This window comes from Pleurodeles waltl, chromosome 3_1, assembly GCF_031143425.1.
Source record: "Pleurodeles waltl isolate 20211129_DDA chromosome 3_1, aPleWal1.hap1.20221129, whole genome shotgun sequence".
Classification (NCBI taxonomy): domain Eukaryota; kingdom Metazoa; phylum Chordata; class Amphibia; order Caudata; family Salamandridae; genus Pleurodeles; species Pleurodeles waltl.
In genome coordinates, this window is record NC_090440.1 from 32,009,550 (window position 1) to 32,035,789 (window position 26,240).

At 48.2% G+C, this 26,240-nt stretch overlaps 1 protein-coding gene across 1 annotated transcript in view; it reads right to left on the bottom strand.

Moving 5' to 3' along the window:
* LOC138283726 (embryonic protein UVS.2-like) overlaps nucleotides 1-26,240 on the bottom strand; it is a 304,218-nt gene that overhangs the window by 84,498 nt on the left and 193,480 nt on the right. Inside the window, exons 2-5 of the mRNA XM_069221771.1 lie at nucleotides 13,506-13,530; nucleotides 9,789-9,854; nucleotides 789-929; nucleotides 572-689 (exon numbers count right to left, since the gene is read on the bottom strand). Of these exons, the coding sequence (XP_069077872.1) occupies nucleotides 572-657 (86 nt within the window). The 5' untranslated portion in view covers nucleotides 658-689; nucleotides 789-929; nucleotides 9,789-9,854; nucleotides 13,506-13,530. The remainder of the gene's footprint in view (nucleotides 1-571; nucleotides 690-788; nucleotides 930-9,788; nucleotides 9,855-13,505; nucleotides 13,531-26,240) is intronic.

The window sequence follows — 26,240 nt, forward strand, 5'->3', positions numbered from 1 at the left end:
AATGTACAGAGCCATAGAGGGTCTGTAATAAGAACCTATCACATGAAAGAATGTACAGAACCTTAGAGGGTCCTGTAATGAGAATCTATAACATGAAAGAATGTACAGAGCCAGAGGGTCCTGTATTGAGAATCTATCACATGAAAGAATGTACAGAGCCAAAGAGAGTCCTGTAATGGGAATCTATCACATGAAAGAATGTACAGAGCCACAGAGGTTCCTGTAATGAGAATCTATCAAGTGAAAGAATGTACAGAGCCATAGAGGGTCCTGTAATGAGAATCTATCACATGAAAGAATGTACAGAGCCATAGAGAGTCCTGTAATGAGAATCTATCACGTGAAAGAATCTACAGTGCCATAGAGGGTCCTGTAATGAGAATCTATCACGTGAAAGCATGTACAGAGCCATAGAGGGTCCTGTAATGAGAATCTATCACATGAAACAATGTACAGAGCCATAGAGAGTCCAGTAATGAGAGCATTTCACAAGAGGACATGTACAGAGTCATTGAGGACACACAGATGGCACCCACTACACCACACCACCTGGAGCTGGCTCTGTTCTTACCCGCCTCCAGAACTGATTTGGAGATAATCTGCTTCCGTTGTGCGTTCCACGAAGCGGATGCAGGTTAATGTTGCAAACTCCAGCATTGCCTCATTGAGTGCAGCAACATCTGAGGGACCTAAGGAAAGTAAGAGTGAAAAGAGGGAAGTGTGAAATCAAGGGTAGTTACCAAAGAAGATGCATATAAATGTTTACCTCAGAGAAGAAGTGCACTTACTGTAAGTGGAACTGAGGTTGTAGGGCACAGGGACGGTCCCATCAATGGATTTTGGCCAAAAGCAGCTGTTGTTTGGACACACCCTGGCACTGCGGCCTCGTTAGACCGCAATGTCCCCCTCATGCACCAGCTGCGAAGTGCCTACAACAGCAAAACAGAGTGACAGAACTCAATGCCTGTCATTACATACCAAAGAAAGAGGAGCCTCAGGTTCGAAGTCAGTGAGAAGAGGGAGCACTGGGACGCAGTGAGTAGCAGGAGGCACTAGTAATCAGTGAGCAGATGATGCACTGGGATTCAGTGAGCAGACGGTGCACTGCGATTCAGTGAGCAGATGGTGCACTGGGATTCAGTGAACATATGGTGCAGTGGGATTCAATGAGCAGATGGTGCACTAGGATTCAGTGAGCAGACGGTGCACTGGGATTCAGTGAGCAGACCGTGCAGTGGGATTTAGTGAGCAGACCATACACTGGGATTCAGTGTGCAGATGGTGCACTGGGATTCAGTGAGCAGATGGTGCACTGGGATTCAGTGAGGAGATGGCGCACTGGGATTCGATTATCAGTTTGTGTACTGGAATTCAGTGAGCAGATAGCGCACTGGGATTAAGTGAGCAGATGGCACAACAGGATTAAGTGATGAAATGGTGCACTGGTGTTCAATGAACATATGGTACACTGGGATTCAGTAGCAGATGGTGCACTGGGAATCAGTGACCAAATGGAGCACTGGAATTCAGTAACCAGATGGTGCACTGGGATTCAAGGAGTAGATAGTGCACTGGGATTCAGTGAGCTTATGGAGCAGTGGGAAACAGTGAACAGGAGGTGCGTTGGGACTCAGTGAGTAGGTTGGACATTGGCAGTTAGTGAGCAGGTGGAGTGCCGGTTATCAGTGATTAGGTGAGGCAGTAGCAGTCAGTGACCGTGTTGGGGTTTAGTGAACACATGGAGCGTTGCAGTGGGACTCAGTGAGCAGGTGGGCACTAGGAGTCAGTGAGAAGGTAGAGCACTAGGTTTCAGTGAGCAGGTAGAGCACTAGGAGTCAGTGAACAGGTGGGGCACTAGTAGTCTGTGAACAGGTGGGGCACTAGGAGTCTGTGAACAGGTGGGGCACTAGGAGTCAGTGAGCAGGTGGGCACTAGAAGTCAGTGAGCAGGTAGAGCACTAGGAGTCAGTGGCAGGTAGAGCACTAGGAGTCAGTGAACAGGTGGGGCACTAGGAGTCTGTGAACAGGTGGGGCACTAGGAGTCTGTGACCAGGTGGGGCACTAGGAGTTAGTGAGCAGGTGGGCACTAGGAGTCTGTGAACAGGTGGGGCACTAGGAGTCTGTGAACAGGTGGGGCACTAGGAGTCAGTGAGCAGGTGGGCACTAGGAGTCAGTTAGCAGGTGGAGCATTAGGAGTCAGTGAGCAGGTAGAGCACTAGGAGTCAGTGAGCAGGTAGAGCACTAGGAGTCAGTTAACAGGTGGGGCACTATGAGTCTGTGAACAGGTGGGGCACTAGGAGTCAGTCAGCAGGTGGGGCACTAGGAGTCAGTGGGCAGGTGGGTGGACACTAGGTGTCAGTGAGTAGGCAGGGCACTAGGAGTCAGTTAGCAGGTGGGACACTAGGAGTCAGTGGGCAGGAGGGTGGGACACTAGGTGTCAGTGAGTTATTAGGGCACTAGGAGTCAGTTAGCAGGTGGAACACTAGGAGTCAGTGAGCAGGTAGAGCACTAGGAGTCAGTTAACAGGTGGGGCACTAGGAATCTGTGAACAGGTGGGGCACTAGGAGTCAGTGAGCATTTGGGCACTAGGAGTCAGTTAGCAGGTGGGGCACTAGGAGTCAGTCAGCTGGTGGTACACTAGGAGTCAGTCAGCTGGTGGGACACTAGGAGTCAGTGGGCAGGTGGGGCACTAGGAGTCTGTGAACAGGTGGGGCACTATGAGTCTGTGAACAGGTGGGGCACTAGGAGTCAGTGAGCAGGTGGGCACTAGCAGTCAGTGAGCAGGTAGAGCACTAGGAGTCAGTCAGCTGGTGGGACACTAGGAGTCAGTGGGCAGGTGGGGCACTAGGAGTCAGTTAACAGGTGGGGCACTATGAGTCTGTGAACAGGTGGGGCACTAGGAGTCAGTGGGCAGGTGGGGCACTTGGAGTCAGTCAGCTGGTGGGACACTAGGAGTCAGGGAGCTGGTGGGACCCTAGGAGTCAGTGAGTAGGTAGGGCACTAGGAGTCAGTGAGTAGGTAGAGCACTAGGAGTCAGTGAACAGGTGGAGCACTAGGAGTATGGAGAACAGGTGGGGCACTAGGAGTCAGTGAGCAGGTGGGGCACTAGGAGTCAGTCAGCTGGTGGGACACTAGGAGTCAGGGAGCTGGTGGGACCCTAGGAGTCCGTGAGCAGGTAGGGCACTAGGAGTCAGCGAACAGATGGACAACAGGCAAACAGTGAACAGGTGGGCACTGGGTCTGTGGTATACTGGTATTAAGTAATCAGTTGGAGTAATGAGATTCAGTGATCATGTGGGACACTTTGTCTCAGCTTGTGGGGCATAGGGACTTAGGGGGCAGGTGGTGCAGCTTGACTCAGTGAACAGGAGGGCACTTGGAATCAGTGACCTAGTGAGGGACTTGGACCTAGTAAACATGTGGGGTACACTTTAAACTGTTCAAAATATTGCTATGTAAATTTAGTGTGCCACCACACTCTGCCCAAAGTATTATTATGTGAATGTAATATGGCACTAAATCCTGTACAAATTATTACTATGTAAATGTACAATAGCGCATTTCTGGTCAAAAGTGTTCAAATTTGAATGTAGTATGCCACCTTCCCTGTTCAAAGTGGTCATAAGTGAATGCAGTGTGACACTATACTCTGTCCGATGTGTGAACGTGTCAATGTAGTGTGGAACTAAACCCTGTTCAAAGTGTGCTGTGTGAATGTTGTGTGGAAATATACCTTGTCCAAAGTGTGAATGTGTCAGTGAATTTTGGAACTGTGCCCTGTTCAAAGTGTTACTGTGTGAATGTAGGATGAAACTATTCCTTGTCCAAAGTGTGAATGTGTCATGTAGTGTGGAACTAAACCCTGTTAAAAGTGTGACTGTGTGAACGTAGAGTGGAACTATACCTTGTCCAAAGTGTGAATGTGTCAGTGAGGGTGGAACTATAACCTTTTCAAAGTGTGACTGTGTGAATATAGGCTGAAACTATACCTTGTCAAAAGTGGGAATGTGTCATGTAGTGTGTAACTATACTCTGTTCAAAGTTTGACTGCGTGAACATAGTGTGGAACTAAACCTTGTCCAAAGTGTGAATCTGTCAGTGAGTGTGGAACTGTGCCCTGTTCAAAGTGTGACTGTGTGAATGTAGGATGAAACTATACCTTGTCCAAAGTGTGATGCGTCAATTTAGTGTGGAACTGTACCTTGTCCAAAGTGTCAATATGTAAAACTAATGTGGAACTATACTCTGTCCAAAGTGTGATGTATCAATCTAGTGTGGAACTATACCTTGTCCCAAGTGTGAATGTGTGAATGTTGTGTGACATTCAGTGGCCATTAGGCAGCATCTCAATCAAAGGTGTGTACTGTAGTGCTTACCCTAGTCTTACAAGTATGAGTGGCTCCTATGGAGAACGTCACCTACAATGCCTAGGATCTGCTTGTTCTCCAGGGAACCCTGTTTCTGACATTCCCACCTCAGTGGATCACCTTGGATGCAGTAGAGCTCAGCTGCAGGGCCAAGGACTGAACTGGAATCTATGAAGGCGGCCAAACATGACCTGGTGCAAGAACCAAGGAGTACAAACTGAAGTGTCCACCTCATCTTTGACACGAACCGACCTAACCATCTCACACACCAGAGGTTTACCTACTGACTAGCCAACAATCACTATGTAGAATTCAAAACCTTAGGCCCTCTGCCCAAGGCTTTACATTAAGTGGGTCCTCCTACCTGTCTAACATGATGACAACTTCACTGCTGACATGGCGGCTCAGATGGGTGAGCGACCCACACTTTCCGTCAACCTGTGAAACCAAGTCTTCAGGCCAATAATGGCGGTGTGAAAGGCTCTTTCTCCTCATAGACTTGCATCCCACCCATCCATCTTCAGGAAGACTTCCTGAGATTCAGGAGAACCTTGAAAACTCATCTGCTCAGGCAAGCATTTGGATGATATCAAAGCTGACTGCTCCTATAGGAGTGAGTGAGCCACCCAGTGGACATAATGGGCCTGATTACGACCTTGGGGGAGGGGATTACTCCGTCCCAAATGTGTCAGACATCCCGCCCGCTTTATTGCAAGTTCCATTATATCCTATGGCACTTGTAACACGGCGAACGGGATATCCATTACATTTGTGATCGAGTAACACCCTCTGCCAAAGTCTTAATCAGGCCCAATGTCTCTCAGGGTGCGCTGACCCAGCTTGATCCCTTCTAAACATCCACTCAACCCCTCATAAAGCGCTTTGAAACTATCTCATGGTAACATTAGAGCTATTGAGAATTAATAAATGAAAGAAGTCTATACATCCTCCAAAGTGTGATTATGTAGTGTGACGCTGTACAATGTAAATAGCAATAATATGGGAATGTAGAGTGACATTATACATTGTGTGGCATTATAATGGGAATATGTTGGCATGATATGTACTACTCAAAGTAGTAATATGGTAACACAAAACCTGATTTGGAGGTGGGTGGTAAAAATGCATCCATTAAAAAAGATGAAAGTCTTGTCCGCTCTCCTGGGCTTTCTGCCATCCTGTTCTGAGGGAAGTGGAAGGCGTATGTGCAACTGTGATGCCAGTTAAAGTCACATTGGACAGGCTGCCCTCCCAACATCATTTTTGGTACACCCATCCTTATGTACGAAATGGCCATTTTATTCATGGTGATCTCACACCCAAATTTGTCAATCTGTCGCCAGGGAGAAATGTCCCAGCATATTTGAGATATTTTGAATACAGGTATTTATCTAGGCTCTGCATTAGAGGGTAGGAGTAGAGACAGGGGTGGTGGACTAAACAAAGTGAAGTCACAAGAAGCTTACTGGTGTAGGGGAGTCCTGGAGTCTGGAAGCTGCAACATAGGCCCATATTTATACTTTTTGACGCTAAACTGCGCTAACGCAGTTTAGCGTCAAAAAGTTTTGCGCCGGCTAACGCCATTCTGCAGCGCCATGCGGGCGCCGTATTTATTGAATGGCGTTAGCCGGCGCAAGCAGACCGGCGCTGCCTGGTGTGCGCGAGAAAAACCACGTACACCAGGCAGCGCCGGCGTAGGGGGAAAATGGCGCATGGGCGTCTTAAAATGGGGCAAGTCAGGTTACGTCGAAAAAATCGTCGTAACCCGACTTGCGCCATTTATTTTCGACGCCCATCCCCCATCAACATGACTCCTATCATTGTAAAGATAGGAGTCATGCCCCCTTGCCCAATGGCCATGCCCAGGGGACTTCTGTCCCCTGGGCATGGTCATTGGGCATAGTGGCATGTAGGGGGGCACAAATCAGGCCCCCCTATGCCAAAAAAAATTATTCAAAAAAAAAAAAAAAAACTTACCTGAATGTCCCTGGGGTGGGTCCCTCCAGCCTTGGGTGTCCTCCTGGGGTGGGCAAGGGTGGCAGGGGGGGTCCCTGGGAGCAGGGGAGGGCACTCTGGGCTCATTTTGAGCCCACTTGTCCCTTAACGCCATGCCTGACCCAGGCGTTAAAAAGCGGCGCAAATGCGCCGTTTTTAGCCACGCCCACTCCCGGGCGTCTCTTTTGCCCGGGAGTATAAATACCACGTAAAGGCCTGGGAGTCATTTTTTAGACGGGAACGCCTCCCTTGCATATCATTAACGCAAGGAAGGGGTTCACGCTAAAAAATGACGCACATTCCGGGAACTTTGGCGCTATTCGCCTCTAACGCCATAGTATAAATATGGCGTTAGTTGGCGTTAGTTTTGCGTCGAAATTGCGTAAAAAAAAACGACGCAATTTCGGCGCAAACGGAGTATAAATATGCCCCTTAGTCCTTCTTGGGCTTTGACTACAGACAGCTTTTGAGGGCTATTGTTTTCAACACATTCAATACACTCACAATGGCCTCGGCGTCAGCCCCTTGTTCAAGATTGGATGGCTTTCTTGTCTGTTTCACGTCCCTGCTCCTGATTTGATGGGTTTCCTGCCTATTCTTGCTTTTCTCCTGAACAAGACTCCCACTGAATCATTATTCGAAGCCGGGGACCCCCAGTGAGTCATTATTGGAATTGGGGGACCCTGGTGTAGGAAAGTACCATCTTGCCTGGCATGTTACCCCCATATTTCACTGTATATATGTTGTTTTAGTCTATGTGACACTGGGACCCTGCCAGGCAGGGCCCCAGTGCTCATAAGTGTGCCCTGTATGTGTTCTCTGTGTGATGACTAACTGTCTCACTGAGGCTCTGCTATCCAGAACCTCAGTGGTTATGCTATCTCTGCTTTCCAAATTGTCACTAACAGGCTAGTGACCAATTTCACTAATTCGCATTGGCATACTGGAACACCCTTATAATTCCCTAGTATATGGTACTGAGGTACCCAGGGTATTGGGGTTCCAGGAGATCCCTATGGGCTGCAGCATTTCTTTTGCCACCCATAGGGAGCTCTGACAATTCTTACACAGGCCTGCCACTGCAGCCTGAGTGAAATATCATCCACGTTATTTCACAGCCATTTACCACTGCACTTAAGTAACTTATAAGTCACCTATATGTCTAACCTTCACCTGGTGAAGGTTGGGTGCAAAGTTACTTAGTGTGTGGGCACCCTGGCACTAGCCAAGGTGCCCCCACATTGTTCAGGGCAAATTCCCCGGACTTTGTGAGTGCGGGGACACCATTTCACACGTGCACTATACATAGGTCACTACCTATGTATATCGTCACAATGGTAACTCCGAACATGGCCATGTAACATGTCTAACATGTCTAAGATCATGGAATTGTCACCCCAATGCCATTCTGGCATTGGGGAGACAATTCCATGATCCCCGGGTCTCTAGCACAGAACCCGGGTACTGCCAAACTGCCTTTCCTGGGTCTCCACTGCAGCTGCCAACCCCTCAGACAGGTTTCTGCCCTCCTGGGGTCCAGGCAGCCCTGGCCCAGGAAGGCAGAACAAAGGATTTCCTCTGAGAAAGGGGTGTGACACCCTCTCCCTTTGGAAATAGGTGTGATGGCTGGGGAGGAGTAGCCTCCCCCAGCCTCTGGAAATGCTTTGATGGGCACAGATGCTGCCCATCTCTGCATAAGCCAGTCTACACCGGTTTAGGGATCCCCCAGCCCTGCTCTGGTGCGAAACTGGACAAAGGAAAGGGGAGTGACCACTCCCCTGACCTGCACCTCCCAGGGGAGGTGCCCAGAGCTCCTCCAGTGTGCCCCAGACCTCTGCCATCTTGGAAACAGAGGTATTGCTGGCACACGGGACTGCTCTGAGTGGCCAGTGCCAGCAGGTGACGTCAGAGACTCCTTCCCGTAGGCTCTTACCTCTCTTAGTAGCCAATCCTCCCTCCTAGGTAGCCAAACCACCTTTTCTGGCTATTTGGGGTCTCTACTTTGGAGAATTCTTCAGATAACGAATGCAAGAGCTCACCAGAGTTCCTCTGCATCTCCCTCTTCACCTTCTCTCAAAGGATCGACCGCTGACTGCTCAGGATGCCTGCAAAACCGCAACAAAGTAGCAAAGACGACTACTGCAACCTTGTATCGCTTCATCCTGCCGGCTTTCTCGACTGTTTCCTGGTGGTACATGCTCTGGGGGTAGCCTGCCTCCTTTCTGCACCAGGAGCTCTGAAGAAATCTCCCGTGGGTAGACGGAATCTTCCCCCTGCAACCGCAGGCAACAAAAGACTGCATCACTGTTCCTCTGGGTCCCCTCTCAGCACGACGAGCGTGGTCCCAGCAACTCTGTCCAAGTGACTTCCACAGTCCAGTGACTCTTCAGTCCAAGTTTGGTGGAGGTAAGTCCTTGCCTCCCCACGCTAGACTGCATTGCTGGGTACCGCGTGATTTGCAGCTGCTCCGGCTCCTGTGAACTCATCCAGGATTTCCTTCGTGCACAGCCAAGCCTGGGTCCCCGACACTCTAACCTGCAGTGCACAATCTTCTGAGTTGTCCTCTGGCGTCGTGGGACTCCCTTTTGTGACTTCGGGTGGACTCCGGTTCACTCCTCTTCTAAGTGCCTGTTCTGGTACTTCTTTGGGTGCTGCCTGCTTCTGTGAGGGCTCCCTGACCTGCTGGGCGCCCCCTCTGTCTCCTCATCCAAGTGGCGACATCCTGATCCCTCCTGGGCCACAGCAGCATCCAAAAACCCTAACCGCAACCCTTGCAGCTAGCAAGGCTTGTTTGCGGTCTTTCTGCGTGGGAACACCTCTGCAAGCTTCTTCACGACGTCGGACATCCATCCTCCAAAGGGGAAGTTCCTAGTCCTCTTCGTTCTTGCAGAACACCAAGCTTCTTCCATCCGGTGGCAGCTTCCTTGCACCCTCAGCTGGCATTTCCTGGGCTCCTGCCCACTCTCGACTCTTGGACTTGGTCCCCTTGTCTTACAGGTACTCAGGTCCAGAAATCCACTGTTGTTGCATTGCTGGTGTTGGTTTTCCTTGCAGAATCCCCCTATCACGACTTCTGTGCTCTCTGGGAGTTGTAGGTGCACTTTACACCTACCTTACAGGGTCTTGGGGTGGGCTATTTTTTTAACCCTCACTGTTTTCTTACAGTCCCAGCGACCCTCTACACAGATAGATGGCCTGTATGTTTATTGCTCATCTGGTGTTTTTTTATTATATCATGTCTGATGTCCCCAATGTCATCATCAGTGATGCAATATGTGATGTCATCTGTAGACCTATTGTGAAAACATGTGAGCACTAAATATGTTCCATTATATGTCAATGTGTCCTGCCTTGAGCACTTTCACAAGCTTGTAAGAAAGCGATGTCCCTTCTCGGGGTCACGGGAGGAGCAGGGGGTGTCCCTTACCTTCGTTCTCTTTGATGATGATCTCGAAGACCCCCAGGCACTTGGATTCGTCTAAGTGGTTGGTATCTGAAAGAAAGAATGTATTCCCAGTCTAGCATTCACTGCACACACGCACATGTCACCAGATTAACAAAGAACTTGTGCTGTGTGCAAACGTGTATCTCTGCAAATTCATAGCTCCTTGCGTTATGACCAAAGTGACCAAAGTGCACCGGACAAAAGATGCACATGGGAAGGTGTGGGCGAAAAGGATGTGAACGTTGTGGAGACGTAAAGGACAAATGTGTGCAGCCACATTTGGTAAAATGCAGTTCGAAAAAGCTTTCTGAATAATTCCGTCACATTCTCACTCTAACAAATGTTTCTCAAATGCTAGTTATTTGCTTTGTTCAGACTGGAGATACTGGGCCAGCCTGTACCAGAGGCTCACGAGGCCCTGCTCCCCTCTTGTTCGTCAATCTTTCCTTTGCCTCTCCCTGGATACAGTACTTGCCTGAGCATGTCCTCATCTGTCGCCTGTCCTCGGACAGCATCTTTTAATTTCCAAAACCTATTTGTTGACACTCATTTCATTTACATTGGCTGTTGTTGGCCACTCCCCTAGCGCTCTCATTTCATTTCCATTGCCTGTCTGTATTTGTTTCTTGTGCTTCCTCATTTCATTCGCATTGCCTCTCTTTAGCCGCTTCTTGAACACTCCTTTCGTACACATTGCCGTCTTTAGCCGCTTCTTGAACACTCCTTTCATTCACATTGCCTCTCTTTAGCCACTTCTTGAACACTCCTTTCGTACACATTGCCGTCTTTAGCCGCTTCTTGAACACTCCTTTCATTCACATTGCCTCTCTTTAGCCACTTCTTGAACACTCCTTTCGTACACATTGCCGTCTTTAGCCGCTTCTTGAACACTCCTTTCATTCGCATTGCCTCTCTTTAGCCACTTCTTGAACACTCCTTTCGTACACATTGCCGTCTTTAGCCGCTTCTTGAACACTCCTTTCATTCGCATTGCCTCTCTTTAGACGCTTCTTGAACATTCCTTTCGTACACATTGCCGTCTTTAGCCGCTTCTTGAACACTCCTTTCATTCGCATTGCCTCTCTTTAGCCGCTTCTTGAACACTCATTTCATACACATTGCCTGTCTTTGGATACTCTCATTTCATGCACATTGTTTACCTGCTTACTCGTTTCTGGCAACACTGCTGGTACTCTCATTTCATAGATATTGTTTACTTGTTGGCTGAGCACACTCCTTTCATACACACTGCCTGTCTCGGAACACTGACGTTTCATGCACTTTTCCTGTTTTTGACCACACTCATTTCATACACATTGCCTGCCTTTGAACACAGTCATTTCATACACATTACCTGTTTTGGTGCACACACGTTTCATACACATTGCCTGCCTTTGAACACAGTCATTTCAAACACATTGCCTGCCTTTGAACACAGTCATTTCATACACATTGCCTGTTTTTCATTACAATCACCTCATTTATATTGCCTGTCTTTGAAAACTCTCATTTTCAATGCATTGTTTGTCCTTGGCAACTCCACAACACTCTAATTTCATACACATTGCCTGTCTTTCAACTCTTCTTGAGCACTCTCATTTCACTGACATTGCTCGTCTTTGAACACTCTCATTGCATACACACTGCCTGTTTTGAACACTCTCATTTTAAGTACATTGCTTGTCTTTGAGCACTCTAATTTTAAGTACATTGCTTGTCTTTGAACACTCTCATTCCATACGCATTGCTTGTCTTTGAACACTCTCATGTCACAGACACTGTCTGCCACTTCCCGCCTCCTTAACACTCTCGCTTCCTACACAAACATTGGAGAGTTTCTCACGTGCATTGATCACTCATTTCACAGACACTCTCTGCCACTCACCACCTACAGACTCTCACGTCCTAAGGTTGCTTTGCCTGTTGTTGGCTGTTGCTTAGACACTCCAGTTGTGAGTGGGCGAATGGAGTGATTGACTCTCCTTCCGTTTCAGCCACGCTCCTTCTTGGCCACAGTAGCGTGTCAGCTACACGTGTTTGTGCGACGTAAATTGCTTAATTGTGGTGGGGGTTTAAGAACCCTCATCTTACTTCTTTCTATTTATTAAACTGGAGCATTTTAAGTGTGCGCAAGACGTGCTTGTTATGCAGTGCACATTCACTCAGAAGCAGGGCCGGCTTTTGGGCGGTGCGAGCGGTGTGGCCACACCAGGCATTGACCTCAGGGGGGCGCTGTGTGTAGCAATATCTTCCAAAACTTCCGATTTAAAAGCACCTTTTGAAAAGTTCCTTGTGCGTCCAGCCTTCAGGAAACAATTAAAATGTCAAGATTCCTCTTGTGATTAATGTTCCTGCTAAGGCGAGAAATGGGAGTTTTGCCTAGCAGCAGCTTTGTCTCAGCATGAAGTAGCATAGAAGGTTAATATGCCTGCTGCACAAAACAGAACTATGGGACATATTTAAGAAAAGTGTCACTCCACACAGTGCATTGCCACTTTTCTTGCACCCCTTAGCGCCCCCCTAACGCCACCATGTGTGCGTCATATTTAAAATACGGCGCACCATGGCAGTAGTTAGGGGACTAGCGTCAGAATTTTTTAACGCTGTTCCGGCGCTTTGCAGGACTAGCATCAAAAATTTGGACGGTAATCCTGCAACGCACCCAGATGTCCGTTGTAACCAATGGAAGCCTCCTTTTAATGCCAGGCGTTAAAAGTGATGGAAAAAAAATGACACAAAGAAATCTGACAGCTTTCTTTGCATCATTTTTTTGGCACCCCTAATGGGGGATGCCCCATTTGCATACATTATGCCTGGCGCAGGTATAATGTAGCGTAAAGGGGTACAAAGTGGCGCAATGCGTGCATTGCACCACTTTGTAAATATGGCACAGCGTTTTTGGCCTTCTAATGCCACATTAGCGTAAATAAGTGACACTAATGTGGAGTTGGAATGGCACAAGAGGCTCTTAAATATGCCACTATGGGGCATATTTGAAAAAAGTGGCACTGCAAAAAAATGTTGATGCTAATCCTGCAAAGTGCCCAGAGGCCCATTGCAATCAACAGAAGCCTCCTTTTAACGCCTGCTCTGAGCAGGCATTAAAAGTGCCGGAAAAAAATGACTCAAAGAATTCTGTCAGATTTCTTTGCACCATTTTTTTGGCCCCCCTAATTGGGGGAATGCCACCTTTGCATACATTATGCCTGGCGCAGGTATAATGTCGCTCAAAGGGTTACAAAGTGGCACAATGCATGCATTGTGCCACTTTGCAAATATGGCACAGCGTTGTTGACCTTCTAACGCCACATTAGCCTAAAAAAATGACACTAATGTGGTGTTAGAATGGTGCTACGGGCTCTTAAATATGCCACTATATTTTATGTGGATAGTTGAGTGGATTAGTAAAGCCAGCCTTTCCAAGTGCTTTAAAACACATTAATGTATGTGAAAGGTGAGCTATTGAGAGATGAGGGGCACATTTACTGGGTGATAGTGAGTGAAACCGAGGAGGAGGTCACTGGGTCAGGGGGCCAAAATAAACTCTCGCACAGGGTTGCGAATGAAGTGCATAGAGTCCGTCTTTGAACAGCACAGACACAAACCGCCTTCTCTGCACAGCGCACTGGTGCCTCTTAAAGCAAGGTCTACAATTCACAAAGCCCCAAATCAAATCAAGATCTAAGTAAAAATACTTACGTTTTTTCACCAGTTCACAGACGTTCTATGAAAGAAAACATGTTACACGTAATTAATAAAATTGGTCATCGTAACAAGAGGAAATCCTAAGGTTATATTTCAGGAGATACCATGCTGAGATACACATCTGTGTAACTGTCCCTTCTGAGGTTCACGTAAACCAGCAATTATTTTATAACCCTTCTCAAAGCTTTACCTGTGCACACCTCTGTATAACACTGTTACTGGGACTGTCACCTGTACCTGCGCACACCTCTGTATAACACTGTTACTGGGACTGTCACCTGTACCCACACAGCTCTATATAACACTGTTACTGGGACTGTGACCTGTACCCACACAGCTCTATATAACACTGTTACTGGGACTGTCACCTGCACCCCCACAGCTCTATATAACACTGTTACTGGGGCTGTCACCTGCACCCACACACCTCTGTATAACACTGTTATTGAGGCTGCCACCTGTACCTGCGCACAGCTCTGTATAACACTGCTAATTAGGCTGTCACCTGTACCTGCGCACAGCTCTTTATAACACTGTTACTGGGACTGTCACCTGTACCCACACAGCTCTATATAACACTGTTACCGGGACTGTCACCTATACCCACACAGCTCTATATCACACTGTTACTGGGGCTCTCACCTGTACCTGCGCACAGCTCTGTATAACACTGTTACTGGGACTGTCACCTGTACCCACACACCTGTATGTAACACTGTTACTGGTACTGTCACCTGTACCCACACAGCTCTGTATAACAATGTTACTGGGGCTGTCACCTGTACCTCCACACACCTCTGTATAACACTGTTACTGGGGCTGTCACCTATACGTGCGCACACCTCTGTATAACACTGTTAATTAGGCTGTCACCTGTACCTGCGCACAGCTCTATATAACACTGTTACTGGGGGTCTCACCTGTACCCACACAGCTCTATATAACACTGTTACTGGGGCTGTCATCTGTACCCACACACCTCTGTATAACCCTGTTACAGGGCTGCCAACTGTACCTGCGCACAGCTCTTTATAACACTGTTACTGGAACTGTCACCTGTACCCACACAGCTCTATGTAACACTGTTACTGGGACTTTCACCTGTACCCACACAGCTCTATGTAACACTGTTACTGGGACTGTCACCTGCACCCACACAGCTCTATGTAACACTGTTGCTGGGAATGTCACCTGTACCCACACAGCTCTGTATAACACTGTTACTGGGACTGTCACCTGTGCCCACACAGATCTATATAACACAGTTAGTGGGACTGTCACCTGTACCCACACAGCTGTATAACACAGCTACTGGGACTGTCACCTGTACCCACACAGCTCTGTATACCAATGTTACTGGGGCTGTCACCTGTACCAGCACACAGCTCTATATAACAAAGCTACTGGGACTGTCACCTGTACCTGCGCACAGCTCTATATAACACAGTTATTGGGACTATCACCTGTACCCACGCCGCTCTATATAACACTGTTACTGGGGCTGTCACCTGTACCTGCACACAGCTCTATATAACATTGTTACTGTGACTGCCACCTGTATCTGAACACAGCTCTATATAACACTGTTACTGGGGCTCTCACCTGTACCTGTGCGCAGCTCTATATAACATTGTTACTGTGACTGTCACCTGTACCTGAACACAGCTCTATATAACACTGTTACTGGGACTGTCACCTGTACCCACACAGCTCTATATAACACTGTTACTGGGGCTGTCACCTGTACCTGCGCACAACTCTGAATAACACAGCTAATTAGGCTGTCACCTGTACCTGCGCACAGCTCTTTATAACACCATTACTGGGACTGTCACCTGTAACCACACAGCTCTAAATAAGACTGTTACTGGGACTGTCACCTTTACCCACACAGCTCTATATAACACTGTTACTGGGGCTCTCACCTGTACCTGCGCACAGCTCTGTATAGCACTATTACTGGGACTGTCACCTGTACCCACACATCTCTATATAACACTGATACTGAGACTGTCACCTGTACCTGTGCACACCTCTGTAGAACACTGTTACTGGGGCTGTCAGCTGTGCCTGCGCACAACTCTGAATAACACTGCTAATTAGGCTGTCAACTGTACCTGCGCACAGCTCTTTATAACACAGTTACTGGGACTGTCACCTGTACCCACACAGTTCTATATAACACTGTTACTGGGGCTGTAACCTGTACACACACATCTCTATATAACACTGTTACTGGGGCTGCCACCTGTACCTGCGCACATCTCTGTATAACACTGCTAAATAGGCTGTCACCTGTACCTGCGCACAGCTCTTTATAACACTGTTACTGGGACTATCAACTGCACCCACACAGCTCTATATAACACTGCTACTGGGGCTCTCACCTGTACCTGCGCACAGCTCTGTATAACAGTTACTGGGACTGTCACCTGTACCCACACATCTCTCTGTGACACTGTTACTGGGACTGTCACCTGTACTCACACAGCTCTATATACCACTGTTACTGGGGCTCTCACCTGTACCTGTGCACAGCTCTGTATAACACTGTTACTGGGACTGTCACCTGTACAAACACAGCTCTGTACATCACTGTTACTGGGACTGTCACCTGTACCCACACAGCTCTGTATAACAATGTTACTGGCTTGTCACCTGCACCTGCACACAGTTCTATATAACATAGCTACTGGGACTGAAAACCTGTACCTGCACACAGCTCTATGTAACACAGCTACTGGGGCTGTCAACTGCACCTGCACACACCCCTGTATAACACTGTTACTGGGGCTGTCACCTTTACCCACACAGCTCTATTTAACACTGTTACTGGGGCTGTAACCTGTACCTGCACACACCTCTTTATAACACTGTTACTTGGGCTGTCACCTGTACCTGCACACAGCTCTATATAACACTGTTACTGGGGCTGTAACCTGTACCCGCGCACAACTCTGAATAACACTGTTACTGGGGCTGTCACCTGTACCCACACATCTCTATATAACACTGTTACTGGGACTGTCACCTGTACCTGCGCACACCTCTATATAACACTGTTACTGGGGCTGTCGCCTGTACCTGCGCACAACTCTGAATAACACTGCTAATTAGGCTGTCACCTGTACCTGCACACAGCTCTTTATAACACTGTTACTGGGACTGTCACCTGTACCCACACAACTCTTTATAACACTGTTACTGGGACTGTCACCTGTACCCACACAGCTCTATATAACACTGTTACTGGGGCTCTCACCTGTACCTGTGCACAGCTGTGTATAACACTGTTACTGGGACTGTCACCTGTACAAACACAGCTCTGTATATCACTGTTACTGGGACTGTCACCTGTACCCACTCAGCTCTGTATAACAATGTTACTGGCTTGTCACCTGCACATGCACACAGCTCTATATAACATAGCTACTGGAACTGAAAACCTGTACCTGCACACAGCTCTATGTAACACAGATACTGGGGCTGTCAACTGTACCTGCACACACCCCTATATAACACTGTTACTGGGGCTGTCACCTTTACCCACACAGCTCTATTTAACACTGTTACTGGGGCTGTAACCTGTACCTGCGCACACCTCTTTATAACACTGTTACTTGGGCTGTCACCTGTACCTGCACACAGCTCTATATAACACTGTTACTGGGGCTGTCACCTGTACCCGCGCACAACTCTGAATAACACTGTTACTGGGGCTGTCACCTGTACCCACACATCTCTATATAACACTGTTACTGGGACTGTCACCTGTACCTGCGCACACCTCTGTATAACACTGTTACTGGGGCTGTCGCCTGTACCTGCGCACAACTCTGAATAACACTGCTAATTAGGCTGTCACCTGTACCTGCACACAGCACTTTATAACACTGTTACTGGGACTGTCACCTGTACCCACACACCTCTGTAGAACACTGTTACTGGGACTGTCACCTGTACCCACACATCTCTATATAACACTGTTACTGGGGCTCTCACCTGTACCTGCGCACAGCTCTGTAGAACACTGTTACTGGGGCTGTCACCTGTGCCCGTGCACAACTCTGAATAACACTGCTAATTAGGCTGTCACCTGTACCTGCACACAACTCTTTATAACACTGTTACTGGGACTGTCACCTGTACCCACACAGCTCTATATAACACTGTTACTGGGGCTGTAACCTGTACCCTCACATCTCTATATCACACTGTTACTGGGGCTGCACCTGTGCCTGCGCACAGCTCTGTAAAACACTGCTAAATAGGCTGTCACCTGTACCTACGCACAGCTCTTTATAACACTGTTACTGGGACTGTCACCTGTATCCACAAAGCTCCATATAACACTGCTACTGGGTCTCTCACCTGTACCTGCACACAGCTCGGTATAACACTGTTACTGGGACTGTCACCTGTACCCACACATCTCTATATAACACTGTTACTGGGACTGTCACCTGTACCCACACAGCTCTATATAACACTGTTACTGGGGCTCTCACCTGTACCTGCGCACAGCTCTGTATAACACTATTACTGGGACTGTCACCTGTACCCACACAGCTCTATATAACACAGTTACTGGGACTGTCACCTGTACCCACACAGCTCTATATCACAATGTTACTGGGGCTGTCATCTGTACCTGCACCCACCCCTGTAGAACACTGTTACTGGGACTGTCACCTGTACCTACACAGCTCTTCATAACACTGTTACTGGGACTGTCACCTGTGCCCACACAGCTCTATATAACACTGTTGCTGGGGCTGTAACCTGTACCTTCGCACACCTCTGTATAGCACTGTTACTGGGGCTGTCACCTGTACCTGCACACAGCTCTATATAACACTGTTACTGGGGCTGTAACCTTTACCCACACATCTCTATATAACACTGATACTGAGACTGTCACCTGTACCTGTGCACACCTCTGTAGAACACTGTTACTGGGGCTGTCAGCTGTGCCTGCGCACAACTCTGAATAACACTGCTAATTAGGCTGTCAACTGTACCTGCACACAGCTCGGTATAACACTGTTACTGGGACTGTCACCTGTACCCACACATCTCTATATAACACTGTTACTGGGACTGTCACCTGTACCCACACAGCTCTATATAACACTGTTACTGGGGCTCTCACCTGTACCTGCGCACAGCTCTGTATAACACTATTACTGGGACTGTCACCTGTACCCACACAGCTCTATATAACACAGTTACTGGGACTGTCACCTGTACCCACACAGCTCTGTATCACAATGTTACTGGGGCTGTCATCTGTACCTGCACCCACCCCTGTAGAACACTGTTACTGGGACTGTCACCTGTACCCACACAGCTCTTCATAACACTGTTACTGGGACTGTCACCTGTGCCCACACAGCTCTATATAACACTGTTGCTGGGGCTGTAACCTGTACCTTCGCACACCTCTGTATAGCACTGTTACTGGGGCTGTCACCTGTACCTGCACACAGCTCTATATAACACTGTTACTGGGGCTGTAACCTTTACCCACACAGCTCTATATAACACTGTTACTGGGGCTGTCAAGTGTACCTGTGCACACCCCTGTATGACACTGTTACTGGGCTGTCACCTGTATCTACACATCTCTATATAACACTGTTACTGGGGCCCTCACCTGCACCCACACATCTCTATATAACACTGTTACTGGGACTGTAACCTGTACCCGCGCACAGCTCTGTATAACACTGTTACTGGGGCTGTAACCTGTACCCACACAGCTCTATATAACACTATTACTGGGGCTCTCACCTCTACTCACACATCTCTACATAGCACTGTTACTGGGACTGGAACCTGTACCCGTGCACAACTCTGAATAACACTGTTACTGGGGCTGTCACCTGTACGCACACATCTCTATATAACACTGTTACTGGGACTGTCACCTGTACCTGCGCACACCTCTGTATAACACTGTTACTGGGGCTGTCGGCTGTACCTGCGCACAACTCTGAATAGCACTGCTAATTAGGCTGTCACCTGTACCTGCGCACAGCTCTTTATAACACTGTTACTGGGACTGTCCCCTGTACCCACACAGCTCTATATAAGACTGTTACTGGGGCTCTCACCTGTACCTGCGCACAGCTCTGTATAACACTATTACTGGGACTATCACCTTTACCCACACATCTCTATAAAACACTGTTACTGGGACAGTCACCTGTACCTGTGCACACCTCTGTAGAACACTGTTACTCGGGCTGTCACCTATGCCTGCGCACAACTCTGAATAACACTGCTAATTAGGCTGTCACCTGCACACAGCTCTTTATAACACTGTTACTGGGACTGTCACCTGTACCCACACAGCTCTATATAACACTTTTACTGGGGCTGTAACCTGTACCCATACATCTCTATATAACACTGTTACTGGGGCTGCCACCTGTACCTGCGCACACCTCTGTATAACACTGTTACTGGGGCTGTCGGCTGTACCTGCGCACAACTCTGAATAGCACTGCTAATTAGGCTGTCACCTGTACCTGCGCACAGCTCTTTATAACACTGTTACTGGGACTGTCCCCTGTACCCACACAGCTCTATATAAGACTGTTACTGGGGCTCTCACCTGTACCTGCGCACAGCTCTGTATAACACAGCTACTGGGACTATCACCTGTACCCACACATCTCTATAAAACACTGTTACTGGGACAGTCACCTGTACCTGTGCACACCTCTGTAGAACACTGTTACTCGGGCTGTCACCTATGCCTGCGCACAACTCTGAATAACATTGCTAATTAGGCTGTCACCTGCGCACAGCTCTTTATAACACTGTTACTGGGACTGTCACCTGTACCCACACAGCTCTATATAACACTTTTACTGGGGCTGTAACCTGTACCCACACATCTCTATATAACACTGTTACTGGGGCTGCCACCTGTACCTGCGCACAGCTCTGTATAACACTGCTAAATAGGCTGTCACCTGTACCTGCGCACAGCTCTTTATAACACTGTTACTGGGACTGTCACCTGTACCCACACAGCTCTATATTACACTGCTATTGGGTCTCTCACCTGTACCTGCGCACAGCTCTGTATAACACTGTTACTGGGAATGTCACCTGTACCCACACATCTCTATATAACACTGTTACTGGGGCTGTCATCTGTACCCACACACCTCTGTATAACCCTGTTACAGGGCTGCCAACTGTACCTGCGCACAGCTCTCTATAACACTGCTAATTAGGCTGTCACCTGTACCTGCGCACAGCTCTTTATAACACTTTTACTGGAACTGTCACCTGTACCCATACAGCTCTATGTAACACTGTTACTGGGACTTTCACCTGTACCCACACAGCTCTATGTAACACTGTTACTGGGACTGTCACCTGTACCCACACAGCTCTGTATCACAATGTTACTGGGGCTGTCACCTGTACCTGAACACAGCTCTATATAACACAGCTACTGGGACTGTCACCTGTACCTGCGCACAGCTCTATGTAACACAGTTACTGGGGCTGTCATCTGTACCTGCACCCACCCCTGTAGAACACTGTTACTGGGACTGTCACCTGTACCCACACAGCTCTTCATAACACTGTTACTGGGACTGTCACCTGTGCCCACACAGCTCTATATAACACTGTTGCTGGGGCTGTAACCTGTACCTTCGCACACCTCTGTATAGCACTGTTACTGGGGCTGTCACCTGTACCTGCACACAGCTCTATATAACACTGTTACTGGGGCTGTAACCCTTACCCACACAGCTCTATATAACACTGTTACTGGGGCTGTCAAGTGTACCTGTGCACACCCCTGTATGACACTGTTACTGGGCTGTCACCTGTATCTACACATCTCTATGTACCACTGTTACTGGGGCTCTCACCTGTACCCACACATCTCTATATAACACTGTTACTGGGACTGTAACCTGTACCCGCGCACAGCTCTGTATAACACTGTTACTGGGGCTGTAACCTGTACCCACACAGCTCTATATAACACTATTACTGGGGCTCTCACCTCTACTCACACATCTCTACATAGCACTGTTACTGGGACTGGAACCTGTACCCGTGCACAACTCTGAATAACACTGTTACTGGGGCTGTCACCTGTACGCACACATCTCTATATAACACTGTTACTGGGACTGTCACCTGTACCTGCGCACACCTCTGTATAACACTGTTACTGGGGCTGTCGGCTGTACCTGCGCACAACTCTGAATAGCACTGCTAATTAGGCTGTCACCTGTACCTGCGCACAGCTCTTTATAACACTGTTACTGGGACTGTCCCCTGTACCCACACAGCTCTATATAACACTATTACTTGGGCTCTCACCTCTACTCACACATCTCTACATAGCACTGTTACTGGGACTGGAACCTGTACCCGTGCACAACTCTGAATAACACTGTTACTGGGGCTGTCACCTGTACGCACACATCTCTATATAACACTGTTACTGGGACTGTCACCTGTACCTGCGCACACCTCTGTATAACACTGTTACTGGGGCTGTCGGCTGTACCTGCGCACAACTCTGAATAGCACTGCTAATTAGGCTGTCACCTGTACCTGCGCACAGCTCTATATAACACTGTTACTGGGACTGTAACCTGTACCCGCGCACAGCTCTGTATAACACTGTTACTGGGGCTGTAACCTGTACCCACACAGCTCTATATAACACTATTACTGGGGCTCTCACCTCTACTCACACATCTCTACATAGCACTGTTACTGGGACTGGAACCTGTACCCGTGCACAACTCTGAATAACACTGTTACTGGGGCTGTCACCTGTACGCACACATCTCTATATAACACTGTTACTGGGACTGTCACCTGTACCTGCGCACACCTCTGTATAACACTGTTACTGGGGCTGTCGGCTGTACCTGCGCACAACTCTGAATAGCACTGCTAATTAGGCTGTCACCTGTACCTGCGCACAGCTCTTTATAACACTGTTACTGGGACTGTCCCCTGTACCCACACAGCTCTATATAAGACTGTTACTGGGGCTCTCACCTGTACCTGCGCACAGCTCTGTATAACACTATTACTGGGACTATCACCTTTACCCACACATCTCTATAAAACACTGTTACTGGGACAGTCACCTGTACCTGTGCACACCTCTGTAGAACACTGTTACTCGGGCTGTCACCTATGCCTGCGCACAACTCTGAATAACACTGCTAATTAGGCTGTCACCTGCACACAGCTCTTTATAACACTGTTACTGGGACTGTCACCTGTACCCACACAGCTCTATATAACACTTTTACTGGGGCTGTAACCTGTACCCATACATCTCTATATAACACTGTTACTGGGGCTGCCACCTGTACCTGCGCACACCTCTGTATAACACTGTTACTGGGGCTGTCGGCTGTACCTGCGCACAACTCTGAATAGCACTGCTAATTAGGCTGTCACCTGTACCTGCGCACAGCTCTTTATAACACTGTTACTGGGACTGTCCCCTGTACCCACACAGCTCTATATAAGACTGTTACTGGGGCTCTCACCTGTACCTGCGCACAGCTCTGTATAACACAGCTACTGGGACTATCACCTGTACCCACACATCTCTATAAAACACTGTTACTGGGACAGTCACCTGTACCTGTGCACACCTCTGTAGAACACTGTTACTCGGGCTGTCACCTATGCCTGCGCACAACTCTGAATAACATTGCTAATTAGGCTGTCACCTGCGCACAGCTCTTTATAACACTGTTACTGGGACTGTCACCTGTACCCACACAGCTCTATATAACACTTTTACTGGGGCTGTAACCTGTACCCACACATCTCTATATAACACTGTTACTGGGGCTGCCACCTGTACCTGCGCACAGCTCTGTATAACACTGCTAAATAGGCTGTCACCTGTACCTGCGCACAGCTCTTTATAACACTGTTACTGGGACTGTCACCTGTACCCACACAGCTCTATATTACACTGCTATTGGGTCTCTCACCTGTACCTGCGCACAGCTCTGTATAACACTGTTACTGGGAATGTCACCTGTACCCACACATCTCTATATAACACTGTTACTGGGGCTGTCATCTGTACCCACACACCTCTGTATAACCCTGTTACAGGGCTGCCAACTGTACCTGCGCACAGCTCTCTATAACACTGCTAATTAGGCTGTCACCTGTACCTGCGCACAGCTCTTTATAACACTTTTACTGGAACTGTCACCTGTACCCACACAGCTCTATGTAACACTGTTACTGGGACTTTCACCTGTACCCACACAGCTCTATGTAACACTGTTACTGGGACTGTCACCTGTACCCACACAGCTCTGTATCACAATGTTACTGGGGCTGTCACCTGTACCTGAACACAGCTCTATATAACACAGCTACTGGGACTGTCACCTGTACCTGCGCACAGCTCTATGTAACACTGTTACTGGGACTGTCACCTGTACCTGCGCACACCTCTGTATAACACTGTTACTGGGGCTGTCGGCTGTACCTGCGCACAACTCTGAATAGCACTGCTAATTAGGCTGTCACCTTTACCTGCGCACAGCTCTTTATAACACTGTTACTGGGACTGTCCCCTGTACCCACACAGCTCTATATAACACTATTACTGGGGCTCTCACCTCTACTCACACATCTCTACATAGCACTGTTACTGGGACTGGAACCTGTACCCGTGCACAACTCTGAATAACACTGTTACTGGGGCTGTCACCTGTACGCACACATCTCTATATAACACTGTTACTGGGACTGTCACCTGTACCTGCGCACACCTCTGTATAACACTGTTACTGGGGCTGTCGGCTGTACCTGCGCACAACTCTGAATAGCACTGCTAATTAGGCTGTCACCTGTACCTGCGCACAGCTCTATATAACACTGTTACTGGGACTGTAACCTGTACCCGCGCACAGCTCTGTATAACACTGTTACTGGGGCTGTAACCTGTACCCACACAGCTCTATATAACACTATTACTGGGGCTCTCACCTCTACTCACACATCTCTACATAGCACTGTTACTGGGACTGGAACCTGTACCCGTGCACAACTCTGAATAACACTGTTACTGGGGCTGTCACCTGTACGCACACATCTCTATATAACACTGTTACTGGGACTGTCACCTGTACCTGCGCACACCTCTGTATAACACTGTTACTGGGGCTGTCGGCTGTACCTGCGCACAACTCTGAATAGCACTGCTAATTAGGCTGTCACCTGTACCTGCGCACAGCTCTTTATAGCACTGTTACTGGGACTGTCCCCTGTACCCACACAGCTCTATATAAGACTGTTACTGGGGCTCTCACCTGTACCTGCGCACAGCTCTGTATAACACTATTACTGGGACTATCACCTTTACCCACACATCTCTATAAAACACTGTTACTGGGACAGTCACCTGTACCTGTGCACACCTCTGTAGAACACTGTTACTCGGGCTGTCACCTATGCCTGCGCACAACTCTGAATAACACTGCTAATTAGGCTGTCACCTGCACACAGCTCTTTATAACACTGTTACTGGGACTGTCACCTGTACCCACACAGCTCTATATAACACTTTTACTGGGGCTGTAACCTGTACCCATACATCTCTATATAACACTGTTACTGGGGCTGCCACCTGTACCTGCGCACACCTCTGTATAACACTGTTACTGGGGCTGTCGGCTGTACCTGCGCACAACTCTGAATAGCACTGCTAATTAGGCTGTCACCTGTACCTGCGCACAGCTCTTTATAACACTGTTACTGGGACTGTCCCCTGTACCCACACAGCTCTATATAAGACTGTTACTGGGGCTCTCACCTGTACCTGCGCACAGCTCTGTATAACACAGCTACTGGGACTATCACCTGTACCCACACATCTCTATAAAACACTGTTACTGGGACAGTCACCTGTACCTGTGCACACCTCTGTAGAACACTGTTACTCGGGCTGTCACCTATGCCTGCGCACAACTCTGAATAACATTGCTAATTAGGCTGTCACCTGCGCACAGCTCTTTATAACACTGTTACTGGGACTGTCACCTGTACCCACACAGCTCTATATAACACTTTTACTGGGGCTGTAACCTGTACCCACACATCTCTATATAACACTGTTACTGGGGCTGCCACCTGTACCTGCGCACAGCTCTGTATAACACTGCTAAATAGGCTGTCACCTGTACCTGCGCACAGCTCTTTATAACACTGTTACTGGGACTGTCACCTGTACCCACACAGCTCTATATTACACTGCTATTGGGTCTCTCACCTGTACCTGCGCACAGCTCTGTATAACACTGTTACTGGGAATGTCACCTGTACCCACACATCTCTATATAACACTGTTACTGGGGCTGTCATCTGTACCCACACACCTCTGTATAACCCTGTTACAGGGCTGCCAACTGTACCTGCGCACAGCTCTCTATAACACTGCTAATTAGGCTGTCACCTGTACCTGCGCACAGCTCTTTATAACACTTTTACTGGAACTGTCACCTGTACCCACACAGCTCTATGTAACACTGTTACTGGGACTTTCACCTGTACCCACACAGCTCTATGTAACACTGTTACTGGGACTGTCACCTGTACCCACACAGCTCTGTATCACAATGTTACTGGGGCTGTCACCTGTACCTGAACACAGCTCTATATAACACAGCTACTGGGACTGTCACCTGTACC